Source organism: Miniopterus schreibersii (assembly GCF_964146895.1).
Source record: "Miniopterus schreibersii genome assembly, chromosome: 11".
Classification (NCBI taxonomy): Eukaryota; Metazoa; Chordata; class Mammalia; order Chiroptera; family Miniopteridae; genus Miniopterus; species Miniopterus schreibersii.
The window spans coordinates 8715610-8730293 of NC_138111.1; the positions used below are offsets into that span (position 1 = coordinate 8715610).

At 38.7% G+C, this 14684-nt stretch overlaps 1 protein-coding gene across 1 annotated transcript in view; it reads right to left on the minus strand.

Moving 5' to 3' along the window:
• The window catches only part of RABGAP1 (RAB GTPase activating protein 1), a 118516-nt gene that overhangs the window by 25710 nt on the left and 78122 nt on the right, over positions 1–14684 (minus strand). Inside the window, exons 14-19 of the mRNA XM_081151941.1 lie at positions 10636–10749; positions 6616–6690; positions 3444–3569; positions 2731–2874; positions 1768–1809; positions 1387–1515 (exon numbers count right to left, since the gene is read on the minus strand). Coding sequence (XP_081008067.1) covers positions 1387–1515; positions 1768–1809; positions 2731–2874; positions 3444–3569; positions 6616–6690; positions 10636–10749 — 630 coding nt within the window. The remainder of the gene's footprint in view (positions 1–1386; positions 1516–1767; positions 1810–2730; positions 2875–3443; positions 3570–6615; positions 6691–10635; positions 10750–14684) is intronic.

The following is a 14684-nucleotide window of genomic DNA, read 5'->3' on the forward strand; positions in this document are numbered from 1 at the left end:
AGGTCTCCCAGATGCCCAGCCCTGCTCTATTCTGTAGACAGTGAAGCTTCTCGCCCACATCTGCCCTACACACTAACTGCAGCTCTACCCTCTGGAGTCACAGGAAGTAAACACAATAGTCAGTCTCTTACGCACCCTAAAGACTCTGAATACAACTACTTATTCTGTCCCCCATTTGCCTCCAGCAGCAAATCCCAAACTAAACTTCAATTACTTTTTCTTCTTCCTTAAAAATAAAATTTTATTGTAACATGAACAAAGGAAATCCTATATTTTTTTACCTTAAAAAATTATACAAATCATAAATGCCATTGGAAGTGAAAAAATGGAGTGGGTTTCCTTTATGTATTATTAGTTTCTTATTAGGGATTTCTGACCACAACAATAAAGACTGAAAGTTAAAGGACAGCACAGTGAATCACAAAACCTGTGCTCTGCCACTAGCTGTAAGACTCTGGGGGGGGTACAGCCTTTGTGTTTTGGTTTGACTTCAAACTGGGAATGGTAATATCTCTCGTACAGTTCAAAGCCTGGGGGAGGCAGTAAGATTAAATGCACAGGATATAACACATATGAAAATATTTGGAAGTCTGAGGGGTAAGAAAAATGGAGATGTTGGTCAGAGGGTACAAACTTTCCATTTTAAGATGAACAAGTTCCAGGAACCTAAGATAGAGCATGGTGGCTACAGTCAACAAGGCTGTACTGTGTACTTGAAAATTACTACAAGTAGAGCGTCAACATTCTCACCAACACAACAAAATGGTAATTTTGTGAGATGAAGGGTGTGTTCACTAATCTTACTGTGGTAAACATTTTGAAATATATACATGTATCAGATCATCACACTTATACCTTACACTTACATAACATTATATGTTATTTATATCTCGATAAAGCTGGGGAGAAACAGAAGTACCTAATTTGGGATCCTATGGGAGCATTTTAGGCCTAGACTGTGAAGGAAAAGCAAAGTGCCAAAAAAATTCGTTACAACTCATGAATTGATATATAGTGCACATCTGGCATTTTCGAGGTTGTCTGTGGTTTTATTTTTTATTTTTCATGTGGGGAAAGTTGTTATTCTTAATTATGTTAACCAGAAGAATTTTATTTTCTCTATATTGTATTATGTAAGTTAAATAAAGGAAGAATTATACAAAATAAGGAGCAAGTCTATAAAAAATATATATATGGAAAAAATATACAATACAAAAGAAAACGTTATCACTTTAATGTATTATAAATGTTGATAGTTTGATCAGGAATAGAGACATTAACTGAACAACAGAAAAATAAATGCAATTAATGCAAAACTATTTTATCTTCATATTGAGACAGTAGTTGAACAGAAAAATATACTATATTAATGCAAAACTATTTTACCTTCATGTTGCAAGCCAATTCCATGAGCTTCTTTGCGTTCTCTTCTGAGCGGTACCTCTTAGGAAGCTGGACCCTGAAGAATTTCAAGGCACCTTCAAAGTCTGTCAACAGCAAGTCATCCTTGGACGTCTGGAAAGAAGAAAATACAGATGTGTAGAGGAAAGGTTCTTTGCTTTGAAGATGCACAAGCAGCATTTTATAATCCCAGCAGCTTTATAATCCCCAGAAGATACTTCTCAGCATTGCCACAGCCACGTGCACATCTCCACTGCCAAGGACGACATCAGAACATAGTGGCCACTTAGAACGAGACTAAGACAAAGCTACTGAAAGTGCTGAACAGAGAATGACAGGTAACTCAGCTTATGCGTAAATGTGTACCTTCAATAATCCAAGGGCGACATTAAAAATAACACTTATTCCCTAAAAGAGAAAACAAAAAAGAACATTTTCAGTGTTTACATCTGGACTGTTTATCTTCAGAATACCCCCCAAAAGCTCCTAGATTTACTGAATTTTGAGTCCCACCTGCGGCTGCCTTGGCAGGGGCAAGACCAATGATTTTGCAGGCCATCTATAGCCAGCGGGCTGGATGTTCCCACCCCTGCTCTAGACAGTGGGATTAGAAGTATCTTTACATCTTTTTGCTTATATTTTCTAAGTTTCTATAATAAACATATATATTTTTGAATTTAGTTACTTTTTTCTTAAACACATACACACACACCCCCAAACCCAAAACCATGCTGTGGTAAAGACTGTTATTTAATATCTACTTTCTTTTAGCAACAGACACCCCCTCCCCCCAATTTTTAGCAAATTCCTACCAAACTTAAAAATAAAATCTCTTTTGCAGATAGGTGTGGTCATGTACCTAAGTTCATTTCCACTTACCAATATGAGGTAAGTGGAAATGCAGGTGCAACTTCCAGGAAGTCTCTTTTAAAAAGAGGACATGCACCCTCTCCAGTCCCCTATCCCTCCCAGCTCTCATTGGCCATACAGATGAGAGTCGCACTCTGGTGAAGGCAGGTTACTGCCAACCCCCGACTTCTTCTTTATGAAAAATAAACCTCTGCCTTATTTAATTGCTGTTGTTTTGGATTTCTTAAAAAATTCAGCCAAACCTAATACTAATTAATACTAAACTCTAATATAGGATTTATTTTTTAAGCAGAGAGGGCCTTTAACAAAACATGATCGTTAGCTTCAGCCCTAAGGAAGAGTCACTGAAACTTGGATTTCCCAGCACTGAAAAACAACTGAGCAGAACAAGTTCTGTTCTGACAGCTGTCGTGGAAGGACACTGCAGTGACCCCGAGTGCTGCGGCCGCCGATGCACACCTCACACAACAGCAGGTCGATGATGTGGAAGACCATGTAGAGAGGGAACTTTGCGGTGAAGAGGGTGAGGAACCACTGGGAGGCGTACATGTGCGCTTCGAGGCTTATCTCCAGGAAGTGGTTGTACAGGTCTGGAATGTACTCCTGAAACAGCAACTAATTAGTTTTAGGCACATATGCAGCTATTCAGCTCCCACTCAGGAGCTCATAAATCTAACAGGAATAGGCCAAAGAAGTCACATACTTGTGTTTTCCTAAAAACCTCCAAGTACTCAGAAGAACACGCATTATCTGGTATTAAACTGGCACTATGCTCCCTTGTCCAGTCCACAAGCTAGCTCTAAAGAGGAATCCCCAAAATGGTGACAAATAAGTGGAAAGGCAGTTTGAAAGTTTGTTTCACTTTGTTCTGAGATTCCTAACCAATCAGCGCCAGTGTTCTGGCGAGTATTTCCTGACTGAGTGTGCTGTGTTAAAGGTCCTACAGTCTTCTGATATTCTGTGTGTTTTATGACACTGAAAACCCAGCTTACAACCATCAGGCTCACACCTTGGCATCATTATCATCATCACGTCATGAAAAACAAACAAAAATGCCTGTCCTTCACCCTGATGGCTAAGGCCACACCACTGCTCCTCGGCACCATTTCATCAACCCACCTCTCCCCAGACTGCGCTCTAAGTGGCAAAGGCAGGATGGTTTCTTTTTTTACCTGCATGAGGCGCTCCAACTGGTAAAATTTGCAATGCAAATCTTCAAAGTTTTGCTTAAAAAGTTCCCTGAGACCATAATCAAACATGATCTTGACCAGAACACTGAATGCCTGTTCTTCAGGCATCTGTTAACAGAAAGGAAATGGCAGAGGGGGAAAATAAATCACAAAACATATACAGAAGTTTTCTCAGTATACTAAATTCATCCTTCTATGCAGTAATTCAGTGCTTAACATTCATTCACTCAACAAATATTTTTTTTAAAAATTAATTTTAGACAGAAACATTGATGTGAAAGAGAAATGTTTATCAGTTGCCTCCCGCATGCACCCCGGCCAGGGATTGGGCCCACAACCTGGGTATGTGCCCTGACGGAGGATCGAACCCTCGGCCCTCTGGTATATGGGATGATGCTCCTACCGACTGAGCCACGCCAGCCAGGGCTCAACCAAGAAATATTTAATGATGCCTACTCTATGTCAGACACTGTTCCTGTCCTCGAGGAGCCTCTCATACACCCAGACACAATAACTATAATAGTTACCACAGAAAGATGGTGAGAATACAGGAACAGGAAAGCCTGAGTCAGCCTGGGGGAGACAGAGAGGCTCTGCAGGGAGGTACCTCACTGTTGTTAAAAAAGATGGCTAGAGAAACCTTACATATTCTAAGGCATGCAGTAATGCTTAAATTACTATAGTTAACACTTACAGTAATACTTAAAATACTACAAAAACCCTACTTCTATTTACAGATGTTACCCATTTATAATAATACCTATATCTTCCTTAACTTTATAGAAAAATATTTCCCTGAGAGCCTGGCACAATGTCTAGTTTTCAAAATAGAAAAGCAGCACTGAAAATGTTATTTAAGGCTTGTGTGAATGTAGCAAGCTTTCAAAATGTCAAGAAGGTGGGCGGGCTTCTGTGGAACAAGAGGATGGAGGTGGGCTGAGCACAGAAATTACTGGAATAAATCAGAGCTAAAGAGCAAATCAGGTGAAGTAATAAATAAGAACAATACAACATATTATTACTGGAAAGCTAAGGATTTGGGGCAAAGGACCAGACCTTTGAGGTCTCTGTGAAAGGCAACTTCACTCTTCCCCACTGAGGGAGACATGGTATGACCCGGAGTGGCCTTTCTGTTAGGCAGTGCATCTGCCCTCATGCTGACATTTACCTAACACAATGTCAAGCAGCAGAGATTCAAACCGACACACTGTGGACTTGATCAGGAAATCCATTTTAAAGGGGTTGTGATATTTGAATGGGGATAAATGTCCTTGGACTGAAGTTGAGAACAAAGACAAACCACATAGGTTAGTGCGACTGAGAAAGTAAGTCTGCCTAAAACAACAAAATTTAAAAACTTTACCTGTTGATGGATGTGTTAATTAGCTTGATTGTGTGAGCATTTCACAATGTATATGTATATCAAATCATCACATTATATATACACACACACACACACACACAACACACTTGACTTTATTAATGTCACAGTTTTATCATATTTTTACATGCCTACCAATCAATACCAATAAGCTAGGTTCAGTAACAAGACAAAAAGTGTTTTTTGTTTTATTTGTATTGCAACACAAAATGGCTTAAAACTCTTCCAAAGCTTCCCTTGCTTAGAGAAACAAAGTCCAGCCTTCTTGGCCTGGCCTCAAGGGACCCGCTAGGCAGGTCTCGTTGCCCCTCAGCTCCCTCTCCTCTTCCCATCACTCATCATGCTCCAGTCCTACTGTCCTTTCAGTTCCTTCCATATGCCAAGTTTTCCCAATTTCAGTGCTTCTGTATATTGTACTATTTCCTTTTCTGGGAATGTTCTATTTTTTACTCTCTTGCTTTTCAAAATACTTTTATTATTTTCATAACAATATTAAAAAAGTTAAATGAGAACCCTTCTCATTTTTCAGGGTTCACCTTAAAGGTTACCTCCCCAGAGGAGCCTGGAATCTAAACTTGGCTCCCTTGTTATAATCTTGCATCAAACTTTTTACTTACTATGTCTTCACAGCGCCACTGAATTAACGATGTGCTCGTGTGACGTTTTGCTCACAGGTGGCCAGCTTCCCCTGCTCTGTGTCTACAAGGGTTGGGACCAAGTCTACACTATTTTCTCCTGGTCTCTAGCACAGTACAGTCCGTACAGGTGCTCAAAACTCTGTTAACATCACCTGTGTGTTTTTGCTAAACACTAACTTGAATCATCAGGAAATGATCAGACAAATCAAGAATGTGGGATGTTTTACAAGATAATTTGCTAAAATGTTTCAAGACTGTCAGTGGTATGAAATACACAAAAAAGGCAAGGGGGTAGTTTAGATGAAGAGAATAAAGAGAAGTTAACGACCAAATGCAATGCTGGAATCAATCACATGCAGTTCAATGATCTGGGTTCAGAAAAAATACCTATAAAGGACTTTGCTGAGTAAACAACTGGGGAAAACTGAATGTGAATTGTGTATAAGCCAATACTGAATCAGTGTGGAATTTCTTGGATGTGATTGTGATACTATGGTTATGTCCTTAGGAGATTCATGCTCAAGCATTGTGAAGTACTTTGATGTTTGCTACTGATTTACCAAAAAAAATTTTTTTGATAAAAAAATAAAGCGTGTGTGTGTGTCTGTGTGTGTACGAGGAAATGCAGAGGAAGAGAGAGAAATCAGCTGTAGAAAAATATTAATTAGTAAATTAGGTGAAGAGTATATGGGTATTACACCTTGAGATTTTTTGAATTTTGCTATAGATCTGAAAAAATATAAGTTGGAGAATGAATGAAAAAAATAGCACTAAAGAAAACCAACTTCTCAGCCTCCCTCCCACCCCAATACATAAATCCCCAAACAAATACTAATGATGTGGCTATTTTAGAGAAGATAAAATGTCCCCAAGGGTCCAACTAAGACCAAAGTCTATACAATCATCCTAGCAATAAAAATGAAGTCTGCCCTTGTACCAGTTTTCAGCACTGTCACTTATTCTCACGTTTCTCTTCCACGATGACATTAAATTATGAAAAAGGTTTCCAGATACAGGAGTTAAAACTCATGCCCTAGAGCCTGGTCAAAGCCAAAATAAAACCACGCTCAAGTCTAAGACAAGGATAAACTGAGGCAGGCCATGTCTAAATCATAACAGAGGCTCATTTACTCACATGGAGAAGCAGAACAGCAGCAAGAAATGACTGGCCCTGACAATAGCCAATCTCTTCATCATACACAGAATAAGCCTGAAAAAAACAACCAACACAGGAGGTGTAAACGAATGTAGTCACTCGTGGGTCAGATGCCCTGTAGTACCTTGAACACAGAAACCTGGAAGGTGCTAACCACACTCCTCTGGGGCATTCTGATGGTCAATGGGTGATGCAAACATTTCTCTCCAAGCCCATTTTTTATTTTACAATAAATAAAACTGTCACCATGCCACCTTCTGTTGCCAAGGAGCAGGGAAGGTTAAGCAAACACCACTTCGGCACTAAAAAAAGGTGGTCATAACTCCTTGTCTTTACTCATGCTTTTCACTCCATCTGAAAAATGCTTCCTTCAGGCTCCAAACATATTCCATCCTTCAGAATTCCCTCTTCTCTGCGCTTCTATGGCACTTACTGCACATGTATGGTTGTTAGGGCACTTACCTCACTGCATTTTAAACATCCATCCTCTCATGACTGAGCTGCTCATGGGCTGGAGTGATGCCCCAGCAGACCTACCTAGCCAGCACCTCACACACAGCAGGCACTCACTAAACATGTTAATGTTATTCATCTTTGTTCTGGGAAAAAGTCTTCTGGCAAAGACACCAAAATACAGTTCTCTCTGCAGTGCCAGTAATAACTTTTCTGATAAGAGGGACTGCTCTGAAACTGCTTGTGGGTTCTCTGGAATTCTTATTTTGTATTTTTCTTGGCAATAGAAGATCACTACCCATCTCTCCGAACATTATCTTTAACAGAATATTGACATCTAACATTCCTTGTGGTTTGCTCTTTGGTTCTTCAGTTGTTTTTCAGTCTTGTTTTTATGATTAATATTTATAGTTCTCATGTAAGTCGTGGTGGAAAGGGGAATTCCTATAGATTCAAGATGCTATTTCCTGTTTGACAAATTTATTTCTAATAAAACTCCCTTTATGCCAAGGTTCCTCTGTGTCCCAAGAAGGCAGAATTGGGTATGCTCAGAATTCACATCACTTAGCAAAATATTATGCCAATGCTTATTAGATGAAAATTCAGTCAACACATACACAGGTTTTATCATTAGACTCTGGTAAAACTCTAGCTTTTAAATATACATATTATAATCAGGCTTTCATTCAGGTAAAATTCAATATAATTCCATTAGATCCCCCATCTGATCAAAGCTTATGTGATGAGAGGGCCACGGAACGAGAAACACATACTTTTCCAAAGATAAGATATGCACAGTATTTAGAAATGAGCTGTTAATGATACAATAAGGCACCATTCAAATGTGTTAAACTGAACTCAAATGTGTTAATACCAACGTTGTTAAGACTGTACCAACTAGTAGTAATATAGACACACATGGCTCAGTGTTTGTGAAGGTATCAATCCACCGCTGATTGTTCAAGAAACACAGGCTTTGGAGTTAGAGCTGGGCTGAAATCCCACAACAGCTAATGTCTAGGTCTAGATCTTAAACCCATTACCTATATTCTTTATTTGTAAGATGAGACTAATCAGAGTATTTCTATCATAGAGTTGTGTTACGTCCCAGTCCTCACCTGACACATGATTAGCACATGGCTTAATCAATTAGGCACTAGGTTGAAAATGTACTGAATTTCTATAGACAGGGAATGGAGGGGAGCCTACTTTTCAGGTTCATGGAGAAGCTTGAAGGAATGCCTACACACATGAAAGTACATCATACGTTTGGGAAATGTTTGGAATATAAGGCTGATGGAGGCTATAAAAAATATGGAGAAGAAAAGGTACTTCATTAATCCAACATTTAATGCCAAGCACTGTGCCAAATGCCACACATGCTAACACATGTAAGGAATGATTGCTGCCCTTGAGGACTTCACCATGCAGTTGGGAAGTTTGACAAATAAATCAACAAGAGTACAGTGAGAAGTTCAATGTGGATGAAACATAAAATACTTAGAGAATAAGCCAGGATATATTATAAAATGCCTTTAGTGATAAGCTAAGAAATCTAGGACCAGGAAATAAACTAAGAATTTTTTTATTTCATTCTGTGTGTTATGGGGAAGCATTAAAGGCTTCAGTGGAGGTCACTGAAGTGATCCAATTCTGGAGTCAACAAAGAGAAAATAATAAATAGGCTAGAATCCAAAGGCAGGGAGACTGATGCAAGGTGGCATCTGTAAAAGTGCCAGCACCGTATGAGAGACTTCTACCAGGGTGTGGACAGAGGGGGTAGTATGGCTACAAGATACATCAACCACATCAAACTCAACATGGCCAAAGGAAGGAACTGGAAACGAGCAGAGAAGTGTTTGTATCTTCAGCAAGACAATGGCACGGGGGAAAAGGAAGACTGTTTTTAATTGATAGGACAACTAAACATAACAAGGATATTGCTGAATCCTGATTCCAACCAAACTACAGACTTTTAGGGAAATGTAAGGAGTGGCTATTGAATGATACTGATGGGTGCTCTAGATGCATAATGATCTTATTTTTTAAGAGATGGATAGTGGAGAGTTTAGGATCATGATGTCTGAGATTTGCTTTAAAACTAATACAGGAAAAATTTTAATGAAGCAACTGTAGCGATATGTTGATAAATATTAAATCTAGGTGGAAAGACATATGTCATTATACTATTCAGAGGGCTGAGTGCAAAATGTGTTTATAAATGAAATCATTTTTACATCTTTTTTGTTTGATTTACTTGACAGACTTTTACATGGAGACCAACTGGCAGCTGGAAATTTAGACCTTGAGCTAATGTAGATTTGGGAATATCTGTGTAGTGGTGACAGCTGAAGCTCTGGGGGGTGGAAGGGTTCATCAGGGAGACAGTGTCAAGCGCAGCAACCACTGAATGAGCACCTGTCAGGAGGAAGGCCTCTGTTTCAGGAGCAGGTAGAGAGATGAAATACTGAGGGAGGGAGCAAAGTTGTGAGAGAAGTGAGAGCACGACCAGGAGGGTGAGAAGAGTAGAGAGAGTTGTGCAAAAGTCATCATGAGGAAGAAACTAGAGTGCTGCAGGGTCAGAGGCGGTAAGCACAGGGTTTCTTTCCGGGAAGCTAGCTGGCTGGCTGCTTAAGTGGGAAGAACAACTGAGAAGGGCTAGGAAAGGATGATCAGAGAGGAGGATTACAACCAAAATCATAGCTTTGTGCATCCTATGGGGAAATGAAAATTAGACTCAAGAAACATTTCTCTAAATTTAACTGCCTGTATGGTTTAAAGCACCAGTTTACCATTGGAGAATCACCCTTCATTGCTAGTCTGTCCTAAAACTTAGTTGCTAGTTTTGCCTTTTCAATCATAATATGTAAGTTCCTTAAGGACACGTCTTGTACCTTGACTGCACCTCATATATAAATGTTAAGTAGGTACTTGATTAGCTTTGGAGGGGAAAGACAGAGGAACAGAGGAAGGATGACGAACTCTGGTCCCCACTCCTCCTTTTGGCTCTGAAGTTACCAAAATCTACTAGAAAATAAGTTATTGAAATTGAACAGTGTACCATTTCCTTTGCAGTTCCCAGATACAGACCTTCTGACAGGCACCAGTATTTCCCAGCATTTATTATGTTGCAGGTTAAAAGTCCACCTGGATGGGCATTAGCACTTGCTACTGTTGGATGTGTCCCAGGTGCCAAGTTTGTCATTTACACTGTGCATCTGAAAAGGAGCTTGCACTATTACAGACTCAACTGGTTTCACAAAATCAATTTTTGGAAGTCTCAGTGTGGAGCCAGGGGACTGTCATTTGAAAGTCCTGATTAAGAGGGTAAAAGGAGCCTTACTATTTTATTTCCAATTAATTCCTGTTCATCATCATCTAAAATTGTGTTCTTATCTTTGATTTTACAAAGTCTTTCCTCTCCTTTTTTTGGTTCTTGAATATCAAATACATATTACACTTTGTAGTTATCTTTTGCATAATCTCAAAGAGCCAAATCGACCATTCAAAACTGAGTCTATTGGGGGGGGGGGGGGCATGAAATACCTTGCATATTTTATATAAGGAATCTTGTCCATCTCCTCCTGTATCCTTAAAATAGTCATGGGCTGGGAATGTCCGGTTAATATCCCGGGTGATAGCACTGTCCTGGGGAGACTCCTGTGGAAACATAAGGAAAGGAAAGGCTTAGTGGTCAATCATGTATCTATTTGTTTGTATTTATACAAGATCTTCTCATTTACATGCTTTAAAATACTGGAGGGACATATATACACATACACATGCCCGAGTTACAACATCTTTAGGGGCCAACTACTCAAGCAAAAGCTATTATTAAGCTTGGGGAGGGGGAGGAGAGAAGATGGAAGAAAAGCAACCTGCTGTTTCATTCTCTACACCTCATGTATACTCCGTCCCTGTTGCAAGAAAGTGCAGCTGGTGACCCTTCTATTGTAACAGGTAAAACGTTCTATTCAAAACAGAATTCCCACAGGGAAACATGAAACCTAATCTCAAAAGGAGGCAAAGTACTCCCGTTAAAAAAACTGGGTATGAAAATTGCTGCTTTAATTGATCCTTTGACATGAAGTCCATGTGTCAGGTTCTCAATAGAAAAGAGAAGCCCCTAGATTGGGGTTTGTCATAGAACAAATGGCATAAAAATGTACACGGCAGTCCGAGCAGTATGAAGCTAGTTCACCGGGTGCCAAGGGATTCAAACAAGCTTGGTAAATATCCCTTGCTTTTGCCAAGGAAGAAAAACTGTTTCCTGTTTTTTGTTATGACTTAACTAAAACTGAACAAACATCAATAACGTCAACAGCCCTTCATAAAACATACCAAGCACCTAGCTATTTCTAATGTCTTCACCTTGTTAACTTTTGTTTGCTCACATGCTAAGGAACTGGAGCACAGGAGCATGAGCTTGTTTCAACAAAGCACTGTCTTCGCAGCCAAGACAATAGCCTCGATTCTCTCTGAACAGGCATCATATTCAGAACACTATCCAAGAGCCTGACACTCCTGTTTCAAGATGAAAAATGAAAGTGATATTCCTCTCTTGCTCAGTAATTTCTCTAGCCTTCTGGCTAACTGTTCCCAGGGTCAAATACTTTACAGTTGTGGGATCTGAACTAACTTTAAATCCCATGCTCTTTCTTAACCAGTAAACTATTAAAACCTTCAAAGACACTGCCAAACTGCCTTCCAATGAGCTTTACTGGCATATATAACAACAAGGCAGCCCAGAACTGTGGTGATTCCTGACAAAAGGACAAAATTCAAGGTGAGACTTAAGATGACAGCAGCTATCACCTGGTGGCAGCTTCCAGGCTGCAGCACATGGAGAGGGAACAGAAACAGATCCGGGGTGGGGAGTGTCTCCTTGAGTTGAGGAGAGAGAGAGCAGAATTCAGGGAGGGCAAGGTAGCTAGAATTTGCAGGTCAGAATACTGAAGAGAAAAAGCTGAACAGGGAAGCTGCAGAGATATCCAGAGGGGTCCCTGTGAGTCATGAATCATAAAACAAAAATGATAAACTGGACTTCATCAAAATTTTAAAATTTACTATTCAAAACAAAAGCCACTGTTAAAAACATGAAAATGTAAACTATGACCAGGACAAAATACCTTTAAAATCTATCTGATAATAAAGTTGTATCCAGAATATAACTCAAAGAAAATAAGGAGACAAACAACTGATTTATAAAAAGGGGGGAATGGTAGTAAAAGATTGAATAGATACCCCACGAAAGATATACAGATGGCAATTAAGCTCAAGGAAAAATGTCAACATCATTGGTCATCAAGGAAATGTAAATTAAAATCACAATCAGATTCCACTAAACACCCACTGAACACTAAAATTAGAAAGATCCGGGATTACTAAGTGCTGGTAAAGGGTGTGAAACACTGGGAACTCTGGTACATTGCTGGTAGAAATGCAAAATGGTGCAAATACCTAGAGAACCATTTGAAAGTTTCTCGTAGTTAAACCTACACACAATTCAATTATTCCAACCCTAGGTATTTATCCAAGAGAAATGAAAATATGAACATGCACAAAGACTTGAACTCAAACGTTCATAGCAGCTTTATTCACAACAACAAAAACCTGAAATAATACAAATGTGTCCCAATGGGCAAGTGGATATAAAAAGGTGGCATATCCAGAGTGGACTACTACTCAGCAACAAAAAGGAAACTCTACTGATATACACGGCACGGGTGGATCTCAGAAACATTCTACTAAGTTAAAAAATTCAGAAACAAAAGACTATTATCTATAATTCCACATATGTGAAATTCTAAAAGAGGCAAAATCATAAGTTATAGAAAGCAGGGAACTTTTTGAAGTGATGGAAATATTATCTATCACATCTGTGGTTAAAATGTATTGAACCATTCACTTAAAATTGAACTTTATTGTACATAAATTACATATGGAACTTATTTCCAATTACAATGGAAACACATACCAAAAAAAAACACAAAAAACTTATACAAATAAAAGAGGCCCAGGATGATTCAAATGCTTTAGACCGAGTTCCCAGTACTACTTTAGGTATATACACCTAAATGATGACAATGAAAGAAAATCCATACACACAAGGCCTTAACAAACAGGCATAGCTTAGAGTCAGATATATTTGAGTTTGAAAGCTGGCTCAGTTTCTTACTAAACAACTTTAGGTAAGTTTCTTACTTTCTCTGGCTAATATCACGCACCTTATAAAGCTGTATGGTGTCTGACATGCATAGAGATGTCACTTGATAGAAGTGAAAGGAAGCAAAGTCTCCAGCAATGTTCAGAGCTGGGGCAGTGTCTGAAAGGTTTTGGAACTTGAAGAAAAGAAGGGGGACTTAAAGCACTAAAACAGTGATAAAGATAAATTTCACATTGACAAAACCTCCCAGAAATGATGAAAAGACATCTATATTATTGACCTATATACGGAGTGCAGTTACAAGAAATTATTCTGAAAAAACTGCTATTTCTATTCTTCAGTTATATCTCCACTTGAATTGTGTCTCCACTTCTAAAGAGAATTCTGATTTTTTAAATGTCAGATGAATTTTCTCTAAGGAATTCTATAAAACAACAATGAAAGTTCTGAAACATGCTAAGAATGATACATTGTGGCTTTAGACAAGCAGGAAAGTTAGAAAATTATATTAAGAATTGAGAGGAATATGGAAAGTTTAAAAATATTTTATGCTAGTTAATCAGTAACATCAGAATGATGATGAAGATAACCTGAAAAGGATGCACCGTTATTAGAGATACGTACATGATTTGGAAATTCAAATGCACACAGGATGGAAAAACAACAAAAAACTGGTAATAGTCTATAACTTGTCAGTTCTCATCAGTCTTCCTTCTCTTATGCATTGATCGACTGTGGGAGGCACCAAAGAATTATGGGGTAAACTGCCCTTGAAAGCAGGTGAATTTGAAAATTCACATACTGAATTTTTGATGCCTTCAAGAATGATAATAAATCGAGGAGTTCCATGTGAGCCACTTGCTTAAAATATTTGGTCTTTGGAAATATGCAGAAGAACTTAGGAATAAATCCATTTGACTTGCCAGAGGCCAAGTTGTACAAAAATGATCCAGAAATTCTAATGATGACTTTAGTAAATTCCTATTAGAATAGTGACATCATTAAATTTGAAAAGATTCTGAAAATAAATCACAGTAACATTATGGATGATTCTTTCCTAATAGAACACAGCAAAGAGTTCTGCAAAACATCCAAACCCAAGTGCTTGTAAAATTAAGGTTTATACAATACATAGGCCTTTTATTTCTAAAGAGTTAACATAGCTGATACGGAGAACTTGCTGGCGCAGAGCATATTGGATAACACTATTCATGGCCAAACTGATTAAGTCAACCATATATAGCCTGCCTCTCAATCAGACTAGTTGGCTTAACAAACAAGCTTCTACAAATGCGCTGAAGGCAATCGTGCAGAGATACAAACTTAAAAGAACAGGGAATGGCGAAACTACAGTCAGTAGATATGCCCTGAAAATTATTGAAGTTACGGTAGTAGTTTTTTTGATCAGCTGATTTTATGTTTTGGGTGC